We start from the raw sequence: 27,981 nt of genomic DNA on the forward strand, positions 1-27,981 counted from the left end.
TACAATAAATACAGTTTTGCTCCAAAAAGCTTGGGGTTGTTTGCTTTCAAGAAACAGTAAGTGATTTGTCTTTGTACTTAGCCTGGGGAGATACAGATGGCATCAAGACAAGGTCCTCAGAGCACTCACTGACATCTCGGCGCAGGAGAGAAATAAATCAGCCTCAACCATTCAGTTTATTTGGGGGAAGTGGAGAAGCTCCCATTACCAGGATCAAAAACAGGTCTCCTGCAGGAAAAAAAACGAATGTTGGCTGCGATGGAGGACCTTAGAATAAAATGATCCTGTGGGAAGATGAGGGGCAAACTGAGGGGTGGGTGATGGAACTGGAAGTTGGTTGTAAGAGTTTTTCATCCCTGTCCATCTGGTAGACGGTTAAAAGCTCTTAGCATTGCAGAAATGGAGAAAAGCATCTGCGCATACAGAAGCAGGTGAAGTAGCAGAAAAACGTTCCTGGTAGTTCTGGAGCAGGTCAGAGCTGAAAACCAGTTGAAAGTAAGCAGTGTTAAGCAGTGTGGCCCAAGAACCTCTATCTCCACCTTCATGGTGGAAATTCAGAAAAAATAAGTGTCTATATTGAAAGGATAAGATGTTCCCAGGCCAAGTGTAAATTTTTTTACAGGGCATGGTCTCGGAGAAGAACAGAAAAAATAAATTCTATGAACTATTGATATTTACATTTTTGCTGGATTTTTTTTTAATCTCGCCCACTGGAGTTCTCTTTCACAAATATGTAAAGCACGAAAGAAATACATGTTTTCTTATTATGGATTACTTTATTAATCTGTCTATGGACTGATATGCATTCCCTATCTATCTATCTATCTATCTATCCACACAAAGAGATCTATTAAAACACCAGAGAAAAATGGAAAATAGTTTAAGACAGTATTGAAAGGTATAATCGACAATGCCCCCCCCCCAAAAAAAAATACTCAAAATCTTATTATAACAAAGATTATGTATGATAAATAGAATCCTCCATCAATACACTTTTATGTAAAGAGGTAAAAATGGAAATAAAAGGAAGGATTTCCTCAACATAAAAGGTTTAAATCTTCTATTGAAAAACCTTGAAAAAATAGCAAAGAGGTTAGAGGGCAAGATTAACAGCTGAAGCATGTTCTTTCCAAAATGTTGATGAAAATTGAATTAAAATATTGAATATTTAAATCTGAGGGGAAAACTGATGCACAATACTTTGAAAACAGATAAAGTGAAGAGCACAAGGATATTTGTCTCGGGGTTTAGATAATATACATAGTATGAGCAAAGAATAACAATATAAGACTTTGGTGGCATTTCAAATTGCATATAGTGTCTAGTTAGCTTTTAAATCTGGTGGCTGTTATCCTTTTACTGTGATAAAACAAAGTCAAAGGATAGTTCCTGAACCTGTGGAAAGATGATCAAATGAAGTGACTTTATGCTGAGTTGGATTTAGGTTAACCTAAAACATCACAAAACAAATATACACTCATCATCCAGATTATTTTGCAGGTTTGTCTGATTTAATCTCTAATACTGCTGTTTCTGAAAGCAGCTGCATGCATTAACACGCATCAGCTGATGTTTTAATTTCTTTTTTCCATAAGAGTGTAGAAAATGCAATGGTTTGCATGCAGTAGCAGACTCACGCCGTATCTTTACAGTGATGTTTACCTGAGCTGAGACAGACAGTCCTTTTCTTTTGCAGCTCACAGATGGAGGGAGCAGTTTCTCCTCCCACAATGCATCATCGCAGCAGACGCCTCTCTGCCATGTTGGTGTCCTGGCCGTGAACATACACGTCTGCCGCCGTGAAGCTGTGCCCTAGCTCGGTTTCACATGTTTTTACACGGTTATTAAGTTGAAGTAGATGAGATTAAATGCGTGCAGCAGATCTGTAGTGCGGCCATAAGCGGGACGAGCCTTGCACCATGTCAGCCAGCGCTCAGGGTGAGTCCCGCCAGCGGGTTTTCATCGACGATGCTAAGTTAGCCACAGAGCTAAGTTGAGCTAACGTCGCTCACTCGTAATAATATCGGTTCAAAACACGATCTCAGTGACGAGAGGCCACACAAGAGGCATCGGTTTTGATCTTTTAAGAGGGCTTCACTGAAACATAAGTTGATAGAGTCGCCAGCCTTTTCACAGTTGATACAACGTTTTATAGATGTTAGTGAATGCTAGCTTAGCGGCTAACATAATAAACGATGACGCGTTGCACAATTAGCGTCAAATCGCTTTATGCGTTCCCAAATAAAGATTTAACAAATATCTGTAGTAATAGCGAGCTTTAAAAATACAAGCTTTGGCAATGGAGTTAAATATTAAACCTTAAAATCTAATTTGAGTTGTACTTGCAGTTTAGTGGAGTATTTGCATGTAAGCTAGCTGCTAACATGCTGTTGTCAAGTCCCTGCACTATATTTCACACCTGGAGCAATCGTAACGCACCAAATGGCATTATGTCTTTGTGTACAACTCCTATAATTTCATAACAAAGTTAGAAATTATTGATCAGTGCCAGTAAGGGAACGTAAGTGCTAAGTTGTGCCATTAAGAATTTAACGTTGATTTTTCCACCTTATAAGAACAAGTTGTGTGAGTCTTTTCCTTTCTAGTTTTGAAGTCTAGTTATGTCATCAGGCATGACGGCGTGCAGAGGAGCCTTCACACCTCTCATTCTCTCAATCCGAACAAATAATCAGGTGGTGCAGTTCGTGAAATATGCTTATGAACTCGCAGATCTCATGTGGTTGCTATAAGATAGACTTTGTAAAATTTAAATGTCCCATTTAACACCTGACTAACTCAAGGACCACCGACTGAGAATGCAATGAGCCACACAGCCTCATACATGATTGATTAAAAAAAAAAGAGTACAATTTAACTATAGCTAAGAGTATTGATAGGAAAAGCTGACAGCTGCTGCAACAGAGTAATTACATTGAATATTGAGTTAGCACTAGTTATCAGTAAATAGAGTCAGTGTCCCCTCCAGAATGCAGGACACTTTAGCTGTGTTTTATATGGTTTCTGCAAGTGAAATTAGAAATATGTCAAAATTTGAGCTCCTAATAATTCACTTATTAGTGCAATGTCAACGTCAGATAATTTATACTCAAATATTGCATACCACAAATGCAAGTTATCAAATGTTGGATGTTTTTTAGTAACGGTACCTGTCTTCTAATATCTGCACTATGCTGTGGATTCTTTGTGGTTGACTACAAATGTTAAATCTACCAAAATAGGCTGCATTGCATGAAAGAAAAAAAAACATTGTTGCTATACCAGGACGATAACCCAAACGTTTGGATCTACCGACTGAGTTGTTTTCAGTAAAGCATATGCAAGTGCAGAGATAAAATAGCTTATGGTCATGGTCATGCTGACTCAGACCCACTTATGTTCAGAGGAATTCTGATGATATGATTAGATTTGTAGCTCAAACTTTCTGTATTGCTTACCTTCCTACTAAATTACATTTTTAAATGCACAAGCACTCTCTTTTCTTTGACTTTTCTCTACTCTCAAACAGCTGAACTCTGACATTGACCTGTTTTGGCTGTAATCTTCAGTCAGAAAGAAACAAGCTTAAGTGTTTAGGTTCTTTTCTGTTTTTCAAGAGATATCAGGAGCAAACTAGTGTGTGTGGGAAGACTGTTTTGTCTTGAACCATTTATACAACAGAGCAAGTGGTGGTAGCAGTGAATGTAGGGTTTCAGACTGGTGGACAGATACTGCAGCATTCGTACTCACACACCTATCCCAGTGTTCATGATGTAAAATTAACTCTGGTGCTTCCATACAGGAATTCATTTGCCCCCTGATGTCAGGAATCAGTTCACAGGTCTCTGTGTATAATTTCAGAGCATTTTGCTATTGAACTACCACCTTAAAACAGACATTTAGGATTTATAGAAAAACAAAATGCTCCTATGTTTGGAACAGTGCGTTCAGGTATTCGGTGGTGATTAGGCTTAATGAAACCCAACAAGTCCTTATAATCAGGGTTGTTTGTGAAATCTCAGTATAAGCCCGGCAGAAAGTTTCAAGACCTCTTCTGAGTGTTAGTCTTTATTCTCCCGCGTTTCTTGGTTTTAATCACAATAATTGTTTATGAATACAACAATAGCTCTGTTTAAATTAAACGAACTCCAATATTAGGCTTGAATTATTTAAAATCAAAATTGTTATTATAATTATTATGTTCAGGCGAATGCATGGGCGCAGAAACAGTTTGCTATATGAGAGAAAACAGAAAATAAATAGTTTTACAGGTTTCTAGAGGAACACACTGACCCACTGTCTCTTTCTGCTGACCTTTTGCTCTGTCATCTTCGGATTTTTTTCATTTTGGTCATTATTTGCATTTGCCGAAATGAGTGAAAAAAGCTTTGAAAGAAATAGTGACAAAAGTTAAGAATCAATACTGATGATACAAACAGTGACAGAAATTAGAGACTTTGTAATTTGAGACTTAAAGTAGTTTATAATAGGGCTGGACGATGCAGAAAAATATACTGCTAAAAAAAATCATATTGATCAATATCGATGATTATTGATAATAAAAAAAAATGTAACAATACATATTTTAAGTGCAGCCCTGGTCATTGTATGCTATTGCCTAATGACCTACCTTTAATAAAGAATACACAAGCCATATACCATATAAACAAACTCCACTCAAGAACAAAGATCAGTGAGGAAGCCTTGCCACACACACGAGTTCTGAGAACTCCACACTGGCCGGCTGGGCACTAGCTAACGGAGATATATCAGCTCCTGTCGGAGCAGCCAGGTGTGGGACTCCGGGCGAGACTCCCTCTGTATAGCCGTTATACGGAGGGAGCAGGATTTCAGCCCCACCCGGAGCGTCTGGCCCATGACAGATGTCTTTTAAATCCTCCATGGCTTCTTTAGAGTATGGTAAACATTCTTCAGAGCGTAAACATGGTCATGCTGGTGAATTACTAGAACTTTTTTAAGGATAGTTTCCTCCATCTCTCCTTGCTGTGACGTCTTTTGCACGTGCTCTGTTGTGGTTTGAGAGGGACGGGGCTTGGTGGCGTGGCGTGCCTGGGTCTGCATTTATGATTGGTTGCGAGGAAGTAATGATTAGTATTGGGCTTCATGATCGGCTATCATGAAACAATTTTTTTTTCTGTTGAACTTTTTGTCAATCCTGTTTTTTCTTGTCACACCACCCGTCTTTCGATCAATATATATTATTCTCGAATTATTGTCCAGACCTGGTTTAGGATAGTGAGTTCTTACAAAAAATGAGCCAAAAGTTGAGAGATTGAATGTTGTAGTAACAGTGACACTGTGGTGTGATCTGTTACATGTTCACCTGAGATCTATATCTAATAATAATGTTCTAGTACTATATAAAGAATAAAATTAGGCTCAACTTGTTATCCATGCTATGAAGTGTCTTATTATCATGACAATTCAGCCTCAGTTATAGTTAAGATCATTATATTGATAAATCAATGAAACATTCACTAGTTCAAGAGCCATGACTGATTTTTTTTGTCAGTAGTTGGCTTGTAAAAAATTATGAATAAGGGTTTTGAAATGCCATGATCTTCATCTAATTACTTATTTTTATGTGATTGCAGAGGATTATTGTTTAATCCATCCATTTTTTTTTCTTTTTTTTAAGTGATAAACACTTTCAGGGAACTTGAGAGGCTCTTTGTTTTTCCCTCTCCCCCTTTTTTTTTTTATTTACCCCATAGATGTGGTGTGGTCCTTTGGGAGTCAAAGGTCGCCCTTTGCCTTATCTGCTATTTACTGAGCTCCCTTGAGCTGAGCCACTGTTACGAATGTTAAGTAGTCACAAAGCAGCATACACCTGAGTGTGTGTCAGCTCACAGGAGGCCAAAGGTTTGTTGTTGATCACTATCACTCGGTTATCCAACAGGAGGTTGTATTGTGACGGATGAATAAATGAGCGTTTTGTTTGTGCGTTACGTTCAATCTAAAAGATGATAATATGAGTTTCCGAATATGTAAAAAATGCAGTCAAATCGCCATCTCCACTTTTGCAGGTGTTTGTGTAACTGCCTCACAGGGGTTTGGCACAAGAAGCATGTTCAGTGTCTTTCTATTGGACAAATTGTACCTTTTTTTTTTTTTATATAGCCATTTTAAATAAAACTGTCTTTGTTGCAGATTTCGACTTTGATGAATATGACAAACCCGGTGCAGAACGGTCACGCAGGAGGAGAGGAGAAGGTGATCCCGAGAGGTAAAATCTGGTGTCACTTTCCCATATCATGACAGTGCTGTATTTACTTGATAACATGTGATTGTCAGTAGTATTAACCATCCTAATGGAATATTTAATTCTTATGAACACAAGGTAAATAACGAGTTACAAAAAAAATTTGCCCTTTCTTTTTCTTTGTGACTAAACCCTAAGCATGGCTTCACAGTTTGTAACATTAAACTTTCTACACACTGCCTTCTTTCACATCATAATAGCTCTGAAATCTGTTGACCAGACTGGAAGTACAGTGGATCTGTAGCCTTGGTCAGATAAGTGCAGCTTCTGACATGTATGATGAAGGAGAGTTAAAAAGTAGCATGGAGCGTACATTATTGGTTTGTATTAATAACCTTTTGCTATTTTTTGTCAAGCTAAAAATACATTTCTTGCTTTATATCACGTTTCTCTCCTGAGATATTTTGGAGTAGTGAAGTTATTGCTTTTGCTTACTGGCCAAGCTCTGAGACTGTTAAATGAAAGGAAAGCACATTATGTACCACAGTGGAAACAGGCAGTGATATCTGGCACAGGAACAAGATTACTCCTCAGCAATATGATTATCAACTATGAATATCACAATTATGGAAATGTTTTCTGGCTGGTTCATGCTTGCAATTTGCCCAAAAAAACATTTGACCTGACATTAGACTAGGGAGAATTTCTGCACCATTAGGAGCCGAGTAGAATCTGCTGTAAAGAATATAAATAGATGCATTTTTTTTTCTTACTTTGCTAACTTGTTATTGACTGTCTTTTCTCTCTGGCAGTGATTTGGAAGAGGATTTGTTAGATGAGGACTGGCTGTCTGGTAAAAAGGTAAGAAGAACCAAAACTACTTGAATTGTCATTCTTGTGTGGGTTTTATGCTTCGAAAGAAGAAAAAATGCTTGTTATCCCTGCATTCAAGAATAAATATAAACCCTCAAAATAACAGATGATAGTGTTGGTAGAACATTTTGCAAATAGCTGTGAGCAGTGGATTTGGAGCAGGTGGCTCCTCCACAGGGGGAAGTGTTGATGTGAAGCAGGAGGAAGTACAGTGGACAAAAAAGCACAGTGTCGACCTGCCCAGATTGCCTTCACCACATGGGAATAGAGCATCCTTTGGGGTTGGAGGTGGTCCCCTGCCTCAGATGCACACACCTTTTGAGTATACATACACACACCCTTTTATACTGGCACATTGTGAATTGTATTTTTTTGTTTTCAGAATCCATCAGAAGTGTCAGATGAAGAGCTGAATGATGACCTCCTTCAAAGTGACGATGAAGATTTGAACATGACGTAAGTGAATACTTGTAGAAGTTTTTTTTATTTTCCAAGTTCCAGCCAACTTTTTCTTCAATTTCTTCTTGGGTGCTTCGTGAGGATTTACTGGCATGCTTGCTTGTTGTTTGTTTTTCAGCGGTCAGGATGTCAGCCTCAATGCCACTTACAGCTTGGGTACATCCTATGAGCAGCAGGACAACTTGCAGGAAGCAGACTACACAGATGACGTTGTGAACCTGGGAGCAGAGGGCTATGAGGGGGAGGAGGGATACCAGCAAGAGAAGGAAGAGGCGTTTACAGAGGAGTACGGCCAGCAGGACACCGCGGAGATGCCCGAAGACCAAGTGGATTACACTGGGGAGCTGGCTGATGATGGCTACCAGGATGAAGTGCTAGACATTGAAATCAATGAGCCCATCGATGGTGAATTTCAAGTGAGTTCTCACATTTGCTTACTCATACGTAAAAGCTCACAAACACACACACACACACACACACACACACACATCTCACACATCTCACACATCCGTTCTCCCACTCCCCTTTCTGTCCCAACTCCATTGTGCAAAAGAGATAATGTCAGTTTTCTTGTCTGGGTAAAGGGACAGTCAGGATTGAAAATCTATTCAGGAGAAGGAGATGTCGGTTGCGTTTTTTTGGGGGCAGGCGAGGATTAGATTCATTATCACTTCCTGCCAGTTAATTTCTCCATCTTGCTGACAAAGTTTTGTTGACAGCTTGTTTGGCGCGAGGTAATGCTGTGCTGTCGCCTCCAAATCCCCGTGCCATTGTGACCTTGGGCCCTGTATCTTTAGGGGAGTAAGAAGCTGCTTTGTGTTGAGGAGATGTGCTGCCAATCGGCAGAGGTTAATGTGGGGGGCTTTTATCTCCCGCTTTAGACTGGATCTGATAAAGTCTCATGCAGGTGAAAAGATTATTGACCTTGCCGAGGACACCCTATACAGTTTTCTAATGATTGATGTGAGTTTCTCTTTTATTCGTTTCCCTTTCCTCTTTGCCCGAGCTAAGAGGATCAAAGATAAGGCTAGATCCATGTGCAAATGCCTGTTATGGTCCATTTACCATGGTGTGATTGTGTTTGGCACCTGACAGAGATATATTAGCTTACCTCCCTTCTCCAAACAAAGATAAGATGTTGACCTTCTTAGCACAAGTGGCTGCCCATTTTAGATTTTGGGTAATTTTTGCAGGTGTAGATGTGTATTTGAATCATCATCATACCTGTTTACAAGGTCGCTAAACTGGCTGGCCTTGACATTTTGCTCGCTGTGGTATTCATTGAACATTATGTGGAACAGTTTAACGGATTAAGCTGTTGTGTTCCCTTCTGGCAGCTTGTCCATGCATATGTTTGTTTGTTTTTTTTTTTCCCTTTTGTGCATTTATATGTGCTGATGTTGACAGGCCAATAGAGCACAACACCAAACACCATTGTTGGACTTTATTTAGCTAGTTGTGTTGGCTTTGCAGCTGATTTTGTAGAATAACTACCAACTCCTATCCCATCCTATGTCACTCTTTGCTTGGAAAATGTCTGACTGAGATGAGCATTTGGGATAGCACAAGCCGACTGCATCCCGGCTCGTGCTGAAACCTTGTTGTGGTGTCGGTAAACTGATTTGTCATCTCTGAAAATGTCTGCATCTCTGCCACATTTCGAACGCGGAGGCATGAGCTCGCAGTGCGGCCAGTAACAGAGCGATTTGTAGAGAAGTCAGTCAATGATATTTTCACCATCATTGAAGCGGGGAGGAGTGTTTTTATCTGCGCCTGCATTTCTGTATATCATGTCAAACATTTACATCTCATTGAATTTCAAATGCTGTCAGGAATAGTAATGAAGCCTTGCTCCCACTGTTATGGTAATTTGAGTCTGGAAGGGGTGGGGCTGGCCTGGTGCCTCCCCAAAATCCTCACCATAACATTTTATTGTGTACACTGTCAATGATTTCTCTCGTCTTTTTTTTTTTTTTTTATTCGAAACTTTGTATTTGCTTTTTTCTAACTGCATCGTATATTATATTTGAATCATGCTGTATTCCCGTTAGTCATTCCTCTGTTTTCTTTTCTGTATTTGTATTCATTGTAACAACATTGTTTAGCATAAGTAGATGTTTTCATTTTCAGCCGAAACACACAATGAAATAGTTTTTCCAGCTTTGACAGAGATGCAGTCAGCCATTGCTGATGCTTATCAAAGCGCTCTGACCGCTTTATCAATACGCATTATCTGTACCCTCAATGAAGGATGAAGAGTTTCAAGGCTCGTATGGTGATGGGATACTTGAGGGAAATACAGACCAACAGGAACAAGACCCTGAGGAGATGAGAGAGGAGCAGCAGGATGAAGAACAAACAGAGCGAGCCCACGTCTATGAAACAAAGGAGGTATGCTCAGACGCTCCATCAATATTTGTTTCTGTGTGACTTCAGTAGCAATAATAATGCGGAAAATGTATATTATGTCTTTGAATCGTAAGGCTTGATAAAGATAAATTCATTTTAACATTAAAAACAAAAATCTGTAACCAGGCTGAAAGTGAAGCCCTGCCTGAAGAACCAAAGGAAGAGTCTGACGAAGAGGATGAGGAGGACGAAGAGTCTGGCCGCCTCCGATTCAAATCTGAGAGGAAGGACGGCGCTGTTGTGCGACTGGCCGACGCAGGGAGTAAAAGAAGGAACATTCCAGAAACACTCGGTACAAATTATTCTACTCTGTTGTCGTCGGTGACGCTGCTTCAATGAATGTTTCTACTGTTTTCCAAAATCTTTAAAATATTGCTCACTTTTGTTGTTTTAATTCACAGAACTTTCAGAGAAAGCCAAGCAAGATTTGATGGAGTTTGAGGAGCAAGAACGGCAGAAGAGGCAGAACCGTTATGGAGGCCGAGGGAGAGGTGGAGGAGGAGGAGGAGGAGGAGGAGGAGGAGGGGGGCGAGGAGGCAGAGGAAGAGGAGGCTTTCCTGGTTTTGGAATGTCAGATTTCAGGGGAAACCGAGGACGAATGAATGATCAGAGGCTCTCTCTCATGGGAAGCATGGGCTTGCAGGTAACATATCGGCCAGTCATCCCATCAAATGCATTTTAAGAGAAAATTATTTGGCTGCATATTGTTTTATCACTCAGAGCTAAAAACATTGGTGAACTAAAATGGAATGAAAGCGTTTTAAAGGCTCAGCTTTTCATCAGTAACTGCTCTGTACAGTCAGTCCACCACAGTGATGTGACTGTTTGTGGCCCCATGTGAGTGCTGAGGCATCTTGTTCTTTGTGTTTGCTACATTATTTCATTGTTGTGACAATGATTCTTCACACGAAATCTTTTACAATGGGATATGATTTCTGTTTTACATTATCCCACATTAGTAAGGGCAGTGCATTTGTGGGATGGGCAGCAGATCTCAGTGTATCTGTTCTACCCATAACAATCTAATATAGTTGACTTTATTTTTTTTGAGACAAAACATGCTTTACTTGATGGTTCATGACATTACAAACAGTTAAGACATAAGCCAGACCTTGATTTCTTACGGTTTCATTCATTTTTTAGTAGATAAAAAAAAATATTATAAATGTCTTTGGTTTGTTTAAACTCGCAGCCCAAGGCCTCAGGTAACAAACACAAGTATCAATTTTTCAGTCATTCACAGCTGGAGGGACCCAAGAGGGTTCACAGAGATTCTTCTCAAGGCTGAATGACATTCAGCTCCAGCAGTGCATTATTTTAGGTTGTATTAATTAATGATAATAGGCTGTAAAATTCACAACAAAACAATATCGTTGGGAATGAAAATTTAATGGCACATGGATGACATGCCAACACCACAAGCATTGTGCCGACTGCAGTTAATGAGTCTTTGCTTTTTACAACATACTGTCGCTGTCAGGTTTAACCATTTGACTAATGTGGTCGCTGGCATGTTTGTTTGTTTTGTTTGGTAAACAGATTGACCAATTATCAAAGAAACATTCACAACATCACTTAACTCTATAATTATTGCGCCAACATTTATCTGTTGGCAGTATTTTGATGTGACCAAGGAACATGGACTCTTCATCCTCATAGGGGCCAAAGTGAAGGGATTTTAGGATACAGTCTCGACTCTTGCCGATGAATTAAATTGTTGGTTTGTCTTCACATGGCTGCAGCTAATAGTATCAGAATCTTCCAGAAAGTAATGTGTTTTGACAAGTTGTTTTGGTTTCCCCTCCTCTCCGGTTTCCCCATCTCTTTCCAATTAACAGCCTCCCTCCCGAATGCATCTTCCTCATCAGCCTCACCAGCAGCAACTGCAGTCGCAGCAGCACCACTCCTCACGGCCGCGCGGGCCCCTTCCCTTCCAGGACCACGGGCGCCCGCTGTCCCAGCAGCCCCTTCAGCCGCTCATCCCGCCCCACATGTCCCACCGATCCCCGCCACTGCGACCCCAGATGGAGCAGCCGCAACGGATGATCAGCTCCCCGCCGCCCAACTTCCCCCAGCACCACCAGCAGCAGCAGCAGCCTCCTCAGCCTAAAAACATCCACATCAACCCCCACTTCAGAGGGCCGGCATCAGCCCCCGTGCAAGGTACAAGAATCCAGTTTGACATGCATCCATACATTGAAACATTTTTCGTTTTACTGCTGTTGACTTGAACCATCACGTCTCCATATATAGCCAAATTTATCTATATCTTTCCTGTCACTGTGATTTGACATGCATATTCCACATAACCAGTACTTCTAGACCATTTAAGAGATATGGACAATTCAAAAACAACCAGAAAGCAGAGAAATAATGCTTTGTATTCATATAGTAGCCATCAGGTTCCCACATGCTGACATTAGCTTTCAGCTTTCTTTTCGAATGTCTGATGGATGTAAGTTTTCTCTTTACATGGAGTCACATAGATTCTGTTTGGAAGGTGATGTTTAAAGGCCAAAATGCAGCACTGCTCTGCTGAGGTACAGCAGCCTGTTTTGGCTGCTCGTTCTTCACATACCATGTTCAGAGGCGTCTGGATTAGAATGTCAATTTGTTGTTGGCGGCTTAGTGACAGGAGGAAAGTTCCCTTTGCAAGTAATGGATTTTCCTCCATTTTTTTTCCTTGATCTGGCAGCATCACCATTTCATTTCCTTGGATGGGCTTTCCGCGTCGAGATAGAAATTGTGTTAGTTAGAGTGTGTCAAGTTCAAGTTGTGCTCCTGAGAGAAATAGGGAGTCTTGAGGATTGAGAAACGCCTGTGGTTAGGATTTTGTGTGCATTTGTTTCCATGCGTTTGTATCAGTGTGATGTATTTCAGACATATTGCATACATTTTCATCTGTTCTCTCTGTGTAAAGCTGAGCGCCAACAACATCAACCTCCAGTCTACTGGATTGTCTTTTTTTTTAACAGTTTTTCTTGTGTTTCTTTGTTGAATTTACTGTATTCTTCTCCTTTTTTTTATATTTTCCCTGCTCTTTGCCCGACAGTGTAAAGATTTGATTCGCAACTCTGAGCTACATTTTAACTGAATAAGTGCCTTCAGCGTGGAGATGTCTAATGGTCTCCTTCCTTTCCACTATCACCACCCCCTTTCTGCCTATTGCCTCTCATTTTCATTTTTCTCCCCCTCCCCCGTCCAACCCCCGCTCCCTCGCTCTCTGTTTCTACCTATCTCTGTCTCTCTCTGTCTCTCTCTCTCTCTCATTGCAGTGCCCTTGATGCCTCCTGCTCAGAGCCAGCCCAGACCTGCTGTGGGTCCTCAGAGGTTCCCTGTGAGTAGCAGCTGCTCCTCTACCTCCCTTTCACCTCACTTTCTCTCCCTCCCTCACATGGTCGGCGTCGCTCTTTGTGAGGGCAATATCATCGCTTCAATTAGACTGTCTGCCCTGGCCAAATACTGTTAAAGTAAATCTGTAAACACTGATAGGACCCCGACTGCACAACTGGAAAGGCGTGATAGCGGCTTTAGGCAGTCGACTTTTTTTGAGGTCGGGGCTGCAGTAGCGGGACTTAGCGGCTCTTCATGGATGGGCCGGGGCTCAGACTGGCCATCTTGGCACATAATGGAATTGTGAAACCAGGATAAACTGCCAGTTAAAATTCAGTTTCCACGAAGTTTGTGTCCCAAAGGCACGGAGACCTTTTTTGAACGGTATCTGAATTAGTGAAACATGGTGTGGTGGTTTGATGGGGCCAGAGCGAGCCTCTTGCTGTTTTGAACCATGTATTTTTAAAGGCTGAATTTCACGTCAGAGAAAAGGGATCTTAAGTCAGTGCTTTTCTTGTAAGAAAAGGTTCTTTATTTCACTCACAAAGCGCCCATCCAAGGGATGACACAAATGCCTTTAAAGTAATTACTGTATTGAGGGAAATGGTTCACTGGAAAGTCAGCCAAAGCACTTTAAGTTACTCCATCCTTGGAGTTAATGATGCTCAGGCATCAGGTGGTGCTGGTGCTGACTGACATCTTTCTGGAAAGTGCATTTTATATGGATTTATGCAAATTAGCTGTTGGGAAATAGCTGCATCCAATTGCATTCGTATGGATTTGAAGCAGTGTTGCCAAATGAGCCAGGCTTTGGCAGAGCCGAGTAGATCTTTGTCAAAAAAAAAAAAACCCAAAAAAAACATGCCTTTTCATTTACTTTTCTTTTTTAACCTTCAGACTCTGTTTCATGGTATTCCTGTTTCCTTGGATCTGTGATTGTAGTGGAGATCAATAGCACAAATGCAAGGTGTTTCAGCTCTTACCAGACAGTGGGAGATGGGTGGGGAGCGCATGCAGACTACCGCGCTGATGAACAGCATAGTGTTGGATTCCCCAGCTGTCAATCGCATTTAAGCCGCTGTTGCCAAGGACGCAATTTGAAATGCAGGTGACATACCAGCCGGCAACAATCCATTTATCAGTGGGCACCTGATTACTCATGATTATCATACATTATCATCCCATCAAATTTAATTGTTAAAAGGCCAGGCGAGTGGGGGGTCATAGCCTCTAGTATTACTGCATTACATTTTTTCGCTGGTGGCGACTGGTTTTGAAATATTAATCCCAGTGCCAATTAAAGTCATTATTGCGAATCTTTATGCAGTCAATTTTTTTTAACCTCAAAGTTATTGAAGCTAATGACGGCCAGAATTGAATCTCAATCAAGCGATTCATCAATAAAATAAAACAAAAACCATGTTTTAATTATATTCCGAGTAAACCGACAGCGGGAGACGCTCTCAATCTGTCATCACAGAGGGTGAACGATGGCAGCTTGTTACTTTTCCAACAGAGATTCGAAGTTCAGCGATATGCTTTGATTTCATCACCTAATCGCAAAGGGTCCACCTGGAAACAATTTTAAATATTTTCTTAGTTCACCTTTTGAGAATTCACTGCCGTCTGTTTCTCAGAAGACTGATGTGAGCAATCTCGTGTTGCAGATTTTCACAGCCTTCAGTGTGCGTGTTTTTGTTTAGTAAAGCATAAATGCTAATGCAGTTTTCTACTGCTTCTGCGCTCCAGACGATGCTCCTGTGTTGCGTCCCTCTGGTGGAGATTAATGATGATGGTTCATTTTTATTGGAAGATTATAGTTGCAACCGAAGCATCACTTTTCCTTTTCACAAGGGTCGCCACAGCAAGTCTTTTCAGCCCCACCATAGACTTAATTAGTTTTGACACCAGATGTCTATACCGTGGCAAGTACAGTGCAAATTATGTAAAGCATGAATGGTTTCAAAACGCTGTTGTCAGTGTTTTGAAAATGCAGAAGAAAAATCAAATGACTGCTCTGTGCCTACTAAGTAGCTTTATTCCCTTTCTGCACATTTGTGCAGTTTTTGCAAGGAGTTTGCAGGGAGGTTGTGTGACAAATGGACACCAGCCCGGAACCCAATACAGACCGATCGTAGAAGGCTCTTATTGATGGCATTGATGGGATGATTTATGATGTTCTCGGTTTAATGATGGATAAGTGGTACAATTCAAGCAGTTCTGTTTCCGCAGAATAGTTTAATTTGATGACAACAATGAGATTTATGTGGTGACAGCAAATAATTTGAATAAACACCCTTAGTCTTTATTGATAATGCAAGAGTTGGAAACAACACATCCCTTTAAACTCAAATTTCCACATTTCGCTAAATACTTTGACATTTGGCCTTTTTCAATTATGCTCGTCTTGGTTATCCTCCCACAACGATCCCAACATCAGGTACATATTGAGCAGCACACAGACTGTTGCTCGGGGATTAGAAGTGAGAGGATGAGCAGTGTTCTTTGAGAGGTATTATATGGACACCAGAGTCCTCATTGTGCAAACCTTCCTGCCTGACCTTTTTAGAGCAGTATGATTGGTGCCTCCTTTGTGATTCCCTGTCTTCGTAAGCTCCTTTGATTAACTTTATGTTAAGCAAGTTTTTTGGGACTCTGGCCTTCTAGTTTTCTAACACCTCTCCTCTCTAAATACCTCCACACAGCGGTGGAATAAAGATGGATTAGGCCTTGATAGCATCTTAAGTAATTTACAATAGGCTCGGAGGAGGCAAGCCGCCCATTTGTGGAAGTGCCACGTGTTGAATAGCAGGTTAATTTTTCAACAGAGATGGATGCTTAAAAGAATAAAGGAGACAGTTATGAGGGGGATTCGAATTCCAAGGAGGGATTAAATGCTTGTTATCTAGTTTTCCTTGGAAGACAGATTGGGAGTAGCGTGCATGCAATGAGTAGAAAGCTGTCGAACATACGAAGTGGTTGAAACAAAGGTGAGGGCACTTATCCCCTCTTGAAACGCCCTTTCCTTGTTAGAGATAGGCTTTTAGAAGCTTTATCAACAAAGCTCCAAGTAGCATTAATGCAGGTTGGCTCACAAATTCATGCTGAAGGGTTTCTTTAATATTGGCATGCATATTGATGTTTACAACTTAAGATTTTGCATCTCTGTAATGACCCCGGTACATGAATTACAAGCATTCCCTGCCCGATGCAGTGCCTCACATATTCCCATTTTTCATTAGTTTAATTTGTTTGCGATTATTGAGTTCCCAGAATGGCCTATAATTCATGAGTTTTTGTGTCTTCACAGGGACCGGGAGACTTCGAGCAACACATGCCTGGTAATTTTGGTCAGCCCCAGCGGCCCCCTCATCACATGGAGCCCTTTAGAAACCAGCCACCTCAAGGTCCTCAGGACAGAGAGCCACTCTTTATGGGAGGTGAGTCTCACATCCAGCCTTGATGAGGGTTACAAAGCTCTCTTAGCATATTTAACCCAGTTCATCATTACCACTGGTGCTATACCTACAGGGTATGCTGCTGGCTTTATGGTGCTGCTCTATTAGTGCAGCTCATGTTAAATGCATGATGTGTTTGTGTGTGTGTGTGTGTGTGTACATAGATGTGTATACATATAGAGATTTTATATATATATATGTATATATCCACCTATACATGCATATCTCAATTACCAATTTCAACAGAATTTAATATTCAGTGTTGATGCTGATTTAATAACCTAACTAATTTAATAACTAAGTTGATTGTTTGCTGTTTTAGCTGGATGCAGTTTTCTTTGTTTTTATTGTTTAATGCGCCATAAAATTTTCCATCTATAAGAGAGAAATGGAGTCGCTTGTATTTTTTAAGGCTGATCTCTGTTGTGTTGTGGTTGTTTCCCCTTACCCGTACGGCTGCAGAGTGCCCAGATTCAGGGCGGTTTCCGGGGCAGCACATGTTTGATCACCAGAGCCCCAGCCCTCTGATGAGCGGCGGCAACAACCTGCACCACCAGCCGCAGCAGCTGCCCGGCCAGAGTCACATGGGCTTCGGCCCACAAGGCCCATCCTTCAACCAGCCGGGTCAGGGCCCTCTAGGACTGTTTCAGAGAGAACCCCCCAGACCCAGCCTCCCTCCCCACCAAAGCCACCAGGGACTCATGAACTTGAATCAACAAGGTGGCCCCCCCAACCAGCCCAGACCTTTTATGAGCCCTCGTCAGCCGTTTGGCCAGCAGGGGAACCTCTTCCCCCCTCCACAAGTTCAGTTTGGGATGCAGGTACGGCTAAGAGTAAGTAATTTTTTATTTTTTTTTTACAACCAATAGATGTTTGTGCCTTTGTTTACTTCCTAGCTGCCAGGATTTCTGGATGTGCTTCTTTAATATGGTCAACCAACATAATTAATTTTATTTACTGCCACTGAAGAGCTCAGGGCAGAGACTCATGGCAGGCAGCTCTGCTTTTGGTCAGGAGGCATAGACAAGAGCGCCCTCTAGTGATGGATTTGCTTTTGTAGTACCGCTATATTGATACTGAAGGTCGTCACTGAGAGCTGAATTATGTGGAAATTGCTTCATAAATTGTTGAAATAATATATGTTATACAAATATAAATCAATTCTGCTGAAATAAAACTAATTGCTTAAATTTGTCTGCTTTCAGGGCTTAATGCATGGACCTCCCGTCTCCCAGCTTCCACATCACAACCCGCTGGCATCCCATCAGCCCATGCACCAGCCGCAGCAGCACCACAGGCAGGAGCTACCCCACCATCAGCAGCAGCAGCAGTTAAACCTCAGCGAGCCTCGCCCCATGCTCCACCACGGCCAGAATCCTTTCCATCAACAGCAGGCGCATGGTAGCCCCAGGCAGATGACTCCCCGCCCTCAAAACCCCCAGCAGCGCAACATGTCCAGCAGGCAGAGGATGGTGAGAGATTAACATATGAGCGCATCTATCTTCTGCTCTAACTGTTGCATTTTTATCGCCATGTCAATCTAATGATGCATTTTTTTTTTTTCGTTCCCTCCTTCATTTAAAGCACCCAGCATGGGGGAAATGGAAATAATGAAATATTAAAATATGACTGATTTTAAAGACAAGATGATTGTTCTTTTATTTCAGAATACACCAATCTCCAAGCAAATGCAGCAGCGCAACAGCAACCTACGGGAGCTCCCCGTAGCACCTGGCAACACAAACATGAACAGTGCCCGCCCCGCCGCCACCTCCCATGCTGCCAACATCAAACCTGTTGCCAAGACAACACCGGGGCTGCGTCCCGGGCAGATCGCTCCGCGGATGTCTGGTGGCGGCAGAGGAAGGGGCCAGGTTACTGCAAGGACTGAAATGCAGCCCCCAGGAGCCGGCAGAACGGTGGTTCGCAAGGAGATCCCAAGCACGCCGTCTAACACCGATCCACAGGTCAGCCTTCAGATGAATTCAGTGTTTTCCCAACAACCTGAAAAGCCAAATGCAAAAACCTGGCAGCGTAAAGTTTGTTTGGATCACAGCCCGATTATTTCATACATTTGATCACTCAAATTGACTATAGCAGTAATTGTTAAAGCTGACTGATGTGGTTGCTGATTACAGCTTTCTCATTCGGTGACAATAAAAGCAGCAGTACCGTTTTCTCTCCTGGGTATTGACTGATAGCCAGCAGAAGCGTATTTCAGATAGGACTCAGAGACTCGCAGCTCCCCTTTCATTAAGTGCAAACTGGAAGTTGTGTTTCAGCTCATGTTTTATGCCGCAGGACCCCGATGAAGATGAGGAAACGCGGCAGTATCGCATGAAGATCGAGGAGCAGAAGCGTCTGAGAGAGGAGATCCTGAGGAGGAAGGAGCTGCGGCGACAGATGCAGGCTGGCGTCCGGAAGAAGGAGCTGCTTGAAAGACTGAGTCAGGGCCCGGGTCCTGCACAAGTAGAGGGTACAGAGCCGCAACAGCAAACACTACAACAGGTTCAGCCGGCGCCGCAGCGACAGCAGCAGCAGCAGCAGCAGCAGCAGCAGCAGCAACTGCAGCCACAGCAGCCCAGACCGTTCCCTCAGAGAGCACCACTACCATTAAATCACACACTGAAGAACCCTAATCAAGGCAGCGTCGATCCACCCGGCGGCCCCCCTCAGATCCCTCCACTGCGTCCCAACGTGAAGGCCCGTCTGCAGATGGTGAAAGGCGGTGGGCAGCAGGTTCCAGGGCCCGATCAAGATCCACAGTGGCAATGGACCCAACAAAATCAGCAGCAGTTCCACCAGCAGCACAGGACCCCAAACAGACCCGGTCCTCAGATTCAGTCCTTCCAAGGTCCTCAAAATAACATCCCAATTACCCCCTTAGCGATCCCCTCTCTGGCCCCGTCTCAAGGACTTAAACCCGGGGCGAAGCGAACGGTGATGCAGCGGGCCAAGAACCCTGGTATGGACGACCAGCAGGTGCCGCAGAAAGTCAGACTCGTCAAACTTTGTGGAGCGGTGAGCACACAATTTTTTTTTTTCTTCTTCTTCTTCTTCTTCTTCTTTAATAATCTGACACCTTCTTTTAGGTTTTGATCTGACATTTATTTGATTGTCTAAAGCAGGATTTATGCCACAAGGGAAGCTGCATCCTTTTTAAAGGAAATGCCACTGATTGTCCTCACTGTCTGTTTTGTAGTTGAGATGATATCTAACCTATGGGAATGACACGGTGATGTCTGTGTCATTTTAGCAAAATTGATCTGTTAGGAGTTTCATCTCTTAAGCTTTGGGAACTGGTATTTAAGGTACAATGCGTTTCACCTGAAGAGTTACCGGAAAGCTGTAGGCATTAAAGAGGGCAGTATGACATTTATCTGTTGAGTTGGGGACACCTCATCACTGCTTTTAAAGGTTGATATCCTTTTTTCATGACAGAAGAGTGTTCATTTTAAAGATGGAGGCCTTGACGAGGGTGAAATAAGAGTGATAGTAACACCAATAAAGTCTGAAATGAACACTGCTGGGTATTCTATACTAGTTTGAGAAGTTCCTGCCGTGGCCCTAATTGCACATTAATCTTTATTGAAAAACCACAAAGCCTTGCATGTTAAACACTTATACTTGTCACTGATGCGACGTGTTGGTGGGATGTGATAGTATTTGAAATAAGCTGCTTTCCGACTTCATCCCAGAGGATCAAGCTCCCGAGCCAAAAATCACAGGCTGGCTGCAGATGAAGATAACTGGGTGTCATTGCTTTAATGGAAACCTGCGCAGAGCTATCTGATGTACCGCATCTTGGAGGGGGGAAAAAAAAAAAGGGAATGGGATGTGAAGTGGAGAAAGAGATGGGAGCATGAGGGAAAAAAAAAACCCCAGCTAAGGCCTGCAGTGAAAGGAAGATGCTTGAGATGCTTTCACATTGTTCTGCTGTCATCAACGGGAGCTTGACAATGTTATCTCCTCTTTACTTATTTCTCTCTCTCATCCTCTCTGTCAGCCCTCAGTTGCGTTGTCTACCCATCTCTCAGGTGCGAGGCGACAAAAGATGCCAATCCGAACCCCCTTGTAATTAATCTTTCTTGGTAGGGGAGGAGAGTAACATAATACCTGTGTAAGAAAGTTGCCACTTTTGAGGATTTGGATTTGTATGGCTTAGGCATACAGATAAGAGGCAAATTATATTTTCATCAGGGATAATACAAAGCAGCGCAAGACACAAAAGCCGAGGAGGACGGGGGTGCGGGAGGGGGATGGGGTGCACATCGAGCTGCTGTCGTTCCAGTGTAATGCAGCTTAGCATTTGATGGGTGCAATCAGGAGCTGTGATTTCTATAGGAGGGATTAATCCATTTACTCTCAGCTGGGGACAGGTCAGAGATATCGCCTCTTTTCTTCCCTCGTATTGATCTGTCACATCCTTCTGCCGAGTCGGGGAAGAGACGACCTTCAATTCCTCGCTGCATGTCAACAGAGTTGAGCTGTGACTTTATTTGATAATGAGACCATCACCTTGTTGGGTTGATCTTTATTCTCCGCAGCCTGTCTGATAGGAATCCAGCCCCGATGCCGACAGGCTTTTAGTTTGCTTTGTAGATGCGGCCTTGCATCTCTCTCTCTCTCTGCCGTCCATAAAAATGCTTGAATGTGTGTATTTTTTTTCGTATTTCTTTTCTGTGCTACTTGAGATTAAGTTGGGAATACTGTCCTTCATCATCCCCATGCAGGGTGGAAAGGAGCCTGAGGCCACCGCGGGGATGGAACAGCCACAAGGCAACTGGCCGGCACCGCCGCTCAATCAGGGCGTCCAGAGGACGGTTACCATGACAGGACAGCAGCAACAGGGACCGGGCGGCGCTCCGCAGGCGAGCCGAGGGGGCATGAGCAACCCGCAGCAGAACAGGGTATGCCATAAATGAGCCCTTGGTTTTCTTTGGCGTTTGCGGTCACCGGCAACCGTTTCGCCAAAACATATTTATTAATAGGGCAGACTCCATGTGCCAGAGCGTCTCCTGTAAAGTCGCCCTGCGCTGGTGGCATTACTCTGGCATTCAGGAGACATACCAATCGAGCAGCCGCTGTAATAAGACAGGACAATGTGCCAGGTGCGGTGATATTGACAAGCTGAAAACAGTGTAACACGGGGGGCTACACAAGGTCCCCTGGCCTCTCGGCACGCCTGTCACCACCCGGCTCCTGTCACAGTTACCGTACTCACTGACACTGACAGGGTAAGGCAGCCACCATAACGCCTGCTCGGCTCCCTTTCCCTTTATGCTCCCCCACCTCCGATACACACACACACACACACACACACAAACATATTCCCGCTACCTCCTCTGCTCGGTCTTCGGGGGTCTCTCCCTCCCCCTCCTCTTCCTCTGCAGCGGAGGAAAGGTATCTCTCACTCACCAGCTCGTATGAAGATATGGCACGCCACCTGCATCATACTCTGACATTGATGTTCTATGTAGAAATATGATGAGTCAATTGCGCGGGAGCCTGACGAGTGTGAGGGGAAAGCAGCCGCGTTTTTAAAATTTACCTTAAAGCTAAGAATCTTCTCCACTCGGCTGAACACGTCAGCATGACTGTCTGAGCAGAAAAAAAGGTTTTGTTTGTGTGTGTGTGTTTTTTTTTTTAAAGATTGTTCCCTCGCGGTGCCGTTTGCAGGTGGTCATGTCGGGCCGGGGTCGAGGCAGAGGGGGCGGTCCGATGGGTCGCGGTCGCCCCATGCCCACCAGGCAGAACCAAAGATCCGCGGAGAGCGAGCGGTCCATTGTGTCGATCGAGGGCCTCTCCTCGTCCACGACAGACATGCAGCTGAAGAACCTCCTCCGGTCCATCGGGCCCATCGAGGTAATCAGCTCCGCTCTGTGTCCTCGCTGCTCGGCTGCCACCCAGAAAAATCCATACAAAAATCACATGTTCATACATTATTTTTATTATTCAAGATGAATATCTGAAAACTATAAGGGAGTATTTACATGGTACCCACTAGATTAGGAACAATACATTGTTTTTGAGTGGTGCTTTAGCGCCCTCTGTTGACTTTATTAGGCAGGTTCAGCTAAAAAAAAAAAAAAAAAGAATGAATAATTGTGTTTCTCCTCACCACCCTCACTCCCTCTAGTGGAGTGGAAGTGTGTGTGTGTAGGTGTTGAGTTTGTGTTTTTCTCTCTGCAGATGTTTAAAATGATGCCCCAGCAGAGGAAAGCGGTGGCCAAGTTTTCCTGTCCCCAGCATGCAGCGAGTTTCCAAATGAGCTTCCATCGGTAATTAACCTTTTCTCCTCTCTCTCACCTCCGTAAAGCACGATTTTTTTTTTTTTTAATAGTTTACGTCCGTCCAGTGTGACGGAGAAAGATTTCAGCTGCTGCGCAGCGCTGTGAGCGCAGCGGTTCAAACGTTGTTATCACAATCGCACGCAGGCACATGATTGATTTGTCCCACATCGACGTGTCGCTGATTGACGGATGAGGAGCCACGGTAGAGCCGGGGAGGGCCGTCGCGAGGAGCCGCTCCGTCCCGGCGCCAGGGGCCTCCCGCTCGCGGCTCCGCCCCCGCTCCAGGAAAACGTCTCCATCTCCGTGGGCTCACTGAAACCTGTCGGCTGCAGGACAGCGTCGTCGTCGCCGCCCATCTGCTCTCGTCTGGGACCAGCGAACACAGAGACATTCGCTCCGAGCATGCCCTTTTGTTTGACCACATGACTGTAGTAGAAAAACAGCACTGGAAAGGCACTGGACCCTTCGAGAACTGCTTTTTAATTTTTTTGCATCTTTTACGGACACTATGTAGAAGCTATCATGAGATAATGGTTGCTCCCCTCAGATAGAAAAAAAAATCCAACTTTTCTCGCAGAGGCTTTATGATCTGTTCACATCACTAGTGTTGAGTGTTGAGCATTCATGCAGAGGACGGTTGTGGCAGCGTCTTTCTCCCTCCCCAGCAGAGTGTGTCCTCCCTCTGTAGATGGCAGCATTTTATCAGGATCGTCTTCATTCATTTCAGTCCAGGCAGCCTGCAGTCAGTTTTTTTTTTGGGTCAATGGCGCTACCTGGTGGATGTCGTGCACAGCAGCGGTCTACCTTTGATACATTTCTGTTGTTTCTTCCATCAGTTTCCTCGTTGTTTGGACTCAGAGTCGGCGCTGTGGCGGGTGTAGATTTCCTGGCGCTGCTCAGTCTCACTGTTGCTGTCCAGAGCGAGCCTTTCAGTCATCTCTCTTTCGACTGGTTGTGTTGATCGGTTGGTATCATCGGTTCTCTTGACTGTCAGTTGGTTTTTTTTAAACTTGTTGAACGTGCTATTTTGTTTGAGTAAATAATTGATTAATGCGTTTTGGTCGCTGGTGTTTATCTGCTGCGTGTGCTGTGACAGAGTGCAGATATTTGTGGCGTTTTATTAGTACAACTTGGACGTTGTAGCAAGTTTGTAGCGTTTGGTAGTCTTAAGATTCTTTTGTTGGATGAACACTTTTCTGTGTAGGTCAGTGAGGATCCTCTTGATTTGGAGTAATTGTCATAATTTTGTGAGATTGTCGGGTTTTAGCTTCAACATCGGAACCCAGAGGAATTAATTTAAATGTCAAGCATGTGGCGCGAGGCAAAGTAAGTTGGAATCAGATTTAATACACACACACACACACACACACACACACACATTAACTGTAATGACATCACTCTAGGAACTGCACATGTTGGTGACGAACTCTAAGAGTTTTTCCTCTTTAAATTGGCTTTTCATCTTCAAAATACAAAATCCTAACTTCTGCTTGCACTACAGGTTCCATGTTCTCTTACATCTCATAAAACACAATCACTCAATCGTCATCTACATGCAGTTTGAAGCTTTAGGCTCCTTTTGCCATTCTGTGAATTTACTACACAAAATTTTCATTTTGTTAAACAGTTGAGCCGCTCTTTACAGAAGCTGAGAATCTATTTCTATATTTTTCTACATTTAAAGGACGAGGACAGATGAAATTGAGGGGCCAACCATTATCTATGTAGTGATCATATAATACCTGAACTTTCTCTCAGTATTTATCTGATTTTTTTTTTTCTTAAGTTCGTATTTTTTCAAGTTGTATTAAGCTAAACCCTTTTTTTTAATCTGTAAAACTTTACTGATGTGTCCAGGCAAAAATCATTTTATATGTGGTTTGTTTCTACTTCAGAGCCAAAAAAAAAAGACGTTACTGGACCACATTCCTGTTAGTAACACAAAGTTTTTAAGGGAAAAAACAAGACACACAAAAAAAATAAAAAGGTGGCCAATATACCGTCACTGTGCAGGTATGTGAAGCCGGTTGAACTTTTGCCCAAAGATGTGTGGTTTTCTGTGATGTCCATGTGTCTGGTGCCTCCACGATGAAGTATTTTTTGATGGTTTTTGACACTTAAATCTTTTGTACCTAACATGTTGTTCAAGTTCAAACTTGCATCATATCGTAGATTCTCAAAAATAATAATAATAAGGTTAAAACCTTTTTGTTTAAATTATATCACTTCAGTCTCCAGGTTGGTTGATTTATTTATTTTTTTTTTTCAGTTTTCAGACACAAAATCGGAAAACAAATGGTTATTTCTTAAGAACAATTTAAGGGAAATATCACTTAATTTAAGTGCCGAATTCATTTGCTTTGGAATTCACGGCACAGGACTTTTGGCTTCAAACGCAACCAGGATGTCATACTAATGCGCAGCTCCGCCAGTAGAGAGAGATTAAACTTAAAAGAAGTGCGATAAATACATTTCGGTGTGATTCGGAAGTCTATACAGTCATTTATATATCTATTTATTGAGACTAATCGATGCTCCCAGTTGTGCATCTGGATGACATCGGGTTGAAGTCCCCGACTTCACATCTTGAGAAGTGATGAGTTCCAACTTCACAAGTCCGTATTGGCTTGCGTCCCTTTCTGCATGTGTGGATCACGTTCACAAATTTAGTGGTATTTCCCTTAAATGTCAGTCAAGATAAGTCTTAATGCACCAAAATTAAAAGGGAAAAAAAAAAAAAGATGCAAGTGGTGGGGATTCCTTTTCCCACCTGAGGAGGTCACTATCGGTAGAGCAGGGGTTCAAACCGGGTGTCTGAATGCCCCCTAAAGCTCCCCTCGTTTTGTCAATCTTGAGTGCTTTTGAGTCTTTTTGTATGTTTGGCCGTTCACTGACTCTTTGTGTTTTTATTCCTTTTTTTTTTTTTTTTTTGGTTTTGTTTTCTGTTCTGGAGGTTTATGTCCTCTTCTCTCGATGTATATACTTCCTGTCCCTTATCTTGCGGGGTTACACTTGTAAAGTGTGCTGCTGGTTAAATCCTGTGGATTTTGAAAGCGTATCGGCAATGCCGATCATAGAAATCCTGAAATAAGACGCTGTGTCTTGTAACGCAAGAACAGATTCATATTGGATCCACATGTACCTCTATTCTCAGAGATACTCGCTTTTAAGTCTTGTTAATATTTAGACTGAACTCGGCGTGTTTTCCTCACAACACTCCGTAGAGTTGATCCGACAGATTTAACAGATGACTTGTATTGTCAGATGTTAAATACTGTGGTTTAAATGTGTGCTAATGGTTAAAAATCATCCAGTAGTGTTGAGATAGATACATAAAACTAGCTGGGACAAATTCTGCACAACACTAACTTCTTATTCCCCCGACAGGTCCACTTGACGGTTCCTGAGGCGGAAATGTTGCGTTTCTCCTGGAGTTAACCTTTCTTTCTGCTTTTTCCAGGTCAGATTCTGCCTCAGAAATGAAATCTCTCCACATCTAATGAAATCAGTTGGTGACCAAACCAGAGGTCTGACATGTTTTAGTGGCTTTTATATGGAGCAGCATAGCCGGTAATGTTTCCCAGCATGCTACAGTAGATAGGTGTGGGAGAGAGCAGTGTGAGGACGAATGCAGGGGTCAAGAGGTCGGAGGAGTTTTCCTGTTAATTTTTTTAAGAAGTAATCATGAGAAAACCAAGAAGTTGTACATTTTTTTTGTTTGGAGAAGTCGAGGATTTCAGTGAAACTGTCTTTTAGTGACAGAGGATGTTTGAGGTGAGAATCAGGGCCAGAGTTCTGTGTGAGAATCATCACTTCGCCTCATGTTGGATGGTCTCATTGTTTCCAGAAGGTCAGCAGGTCATTTCACGTCGTGCGTCGCTGTTTTGAACTTCTTGAACGACACCTAAAACATCAACCAGACGTCAGTAGCACTGATATCGAATGACCTCTGACCTTTGTCGGTGTAGCAGTGGAAGGCAGCATGTCAAACCTCTGGTATGGTCCCACACGTCACGATGCCGATGTGTTTTGTTTTTCTGTGCGTGCGCGTGTGTGTGAACACACACACCTCACGTGACCTGAAGCCACCCCGGGCGTGGCCGCGCCGCCTCAGCAGAACGGCCTCTGGGATTAACGCTTCAGGTGCATTTTTCAACAGCTTAGCCGGCGGGCGGAGCCGGGGGTCCGCGGCGACGCCGCCTCATCACCTCTGCCTCAACCTGTTCCCGTGACACTCCGGGGTTTTTTTTTGTTGTTTTCACAGCCTTCAGCCCCTGAACGAAGATCTCACTCAAACTCTCTCCCCTCACTTAACAGCTTGCCGCAAAATCGTCATCCCACATTTCTCCCCATTTCTGCTTTTTCTTCCGACTTACCTTTCACCGAGTTGACCGTTGCTCGCCGTTTCCTGCTGCCGTTGCCGCCGCCACCGCTGCTGCTGCTGCTGCTGTTGTTGATTGAACCTGAAACTTCTGTATCAAGCAGCGCGGCCTGCCTGGATTGCCGTTGTTTGTTAGCGCGGTGGACGGAGGTTTCCGCCTCCTCGGTGACGAGAGCCGGGCTCGCAGAGCAGACACTAACTCGAAAGAGAGCCGCCGCACGGCGGCCGTCCCTGCTTCATGACACTCAGTGTTCCGTTGGAACACTGAGTCAACTTGTGACTCTTTGAGAACAATGAGCGAACATCCAGCCTCTTGAAGTTGTTCCTCTTCACCCCCTGATGTTTCGGGTCAAGTCGTCGTGTTTTCTGTTGGATTACTCTGAAATCTTTGTGCACTTTTGTTGTGATCCTGAAAAATCACCGAGTTTGAAATGTTGGAAAGTTTTAAAAACACACTGAAATACGAAATCTGTTAAAGTGATGGAAAATAAACCTTTTTTTATGCACAATGTCCAAGTTTCTTGTTTTGATTGTGTGATTGAGAGTGAGGTTTTT

General features: G+C 43.1%; 1 protein-coding gene across 3 annotated transcripts; it reads left to right on the plus strand.

Moving 5' to 3' along the window:
* The first annotated feature begins 1,745 nt into the window (after positions 1 to 1,745).
* rbm33a (RNA binding motif protein 33a) lies at positions 1,746 to 27,937 on the plus strand. Of its 3 annotated transcripts, none has more exons than XM_030099232.1 (19): positions 1,746 to 1,938; positions 6,169 to 6,244; positions 7,033 to 7,081; positions 7,476 to 7,549; positions 7,671 to 7,968; positions 9,803 to 9,943; positions 10,088 to 10,253; positions 10,363 to 10,604; positions 11,800 to 12,124; positions 13,237 to 13,298; positions 16,605 to 16,734; positions 17,215 to 17,585; positions 17,958 to 18,224; positions 18,420 to 18,719; positions 19,054 to 19,773; positions 21,486 to 21,662; positions 22,405 to 22,617; positions 22,945 to 23,033; positions 23,190 to 27,937. In XM_030099232.1, exons 1-19 carry the CDS (start codon positions 1,920 to 1,922, stop codon positions 23,236 to 23,238), a joined length of 3,768 nt encoding a protein of 1,255 aa, XP_029955092.1. In that variant the 5' UTR covers positions 1,746 to 1,919; the 3' UTR covers positions 23,239 to 27,937. The 3 variants fall into 3 exon arrangements, with proteins under 3 accessions (XP_029955092.1, XP_029955094.1, XP_029955095.1); XM_030099234.1 differs by having other exon boundaries at positions 17,215 to 17,573; XM_030099235.1 differs by having other exon boundaries at positions 1,748 to 1,938; positions 22,432 to 22,617.
* The last annotated feature ends 44 nt before the right edge of the window (positions 27,938 to 27,981 follow it).

Source organism: Salarias fasciatus, chromosome 9, assembly GCF_902148845.1.
Source record: "Salarias fasciatus chromosome 9, fSalaFa1.1, whole genome shotgun sequence".
Taxonomy (NCBI): Eukaryota; Metazoa; Chordata; class Actinopteri; order Blenniiformes; family Blenniidae; genus Salarias; species Salarias fasciatus.

Excerpts from the sequence above, each read along its gene's own strand:
- rbm33a (XM_030099232.1), top strand. Across the intron at positions 7,082-7,475 it reads ACTGGCTGTCTGGTAAAAAG|AATCCATCAGAAGTGTCAGA; the intron begins GTAAGAAGAACC and ends TTTTGTTTTCAG. Across the intron at positions 13,299-16,604 it reads TGGGTCCTCAGAGGTTCCCT|GGACCGGGAGACTTCGAGCA; the intron begins GTGAGTAGCAGC and ends GTGTCTTCACAG.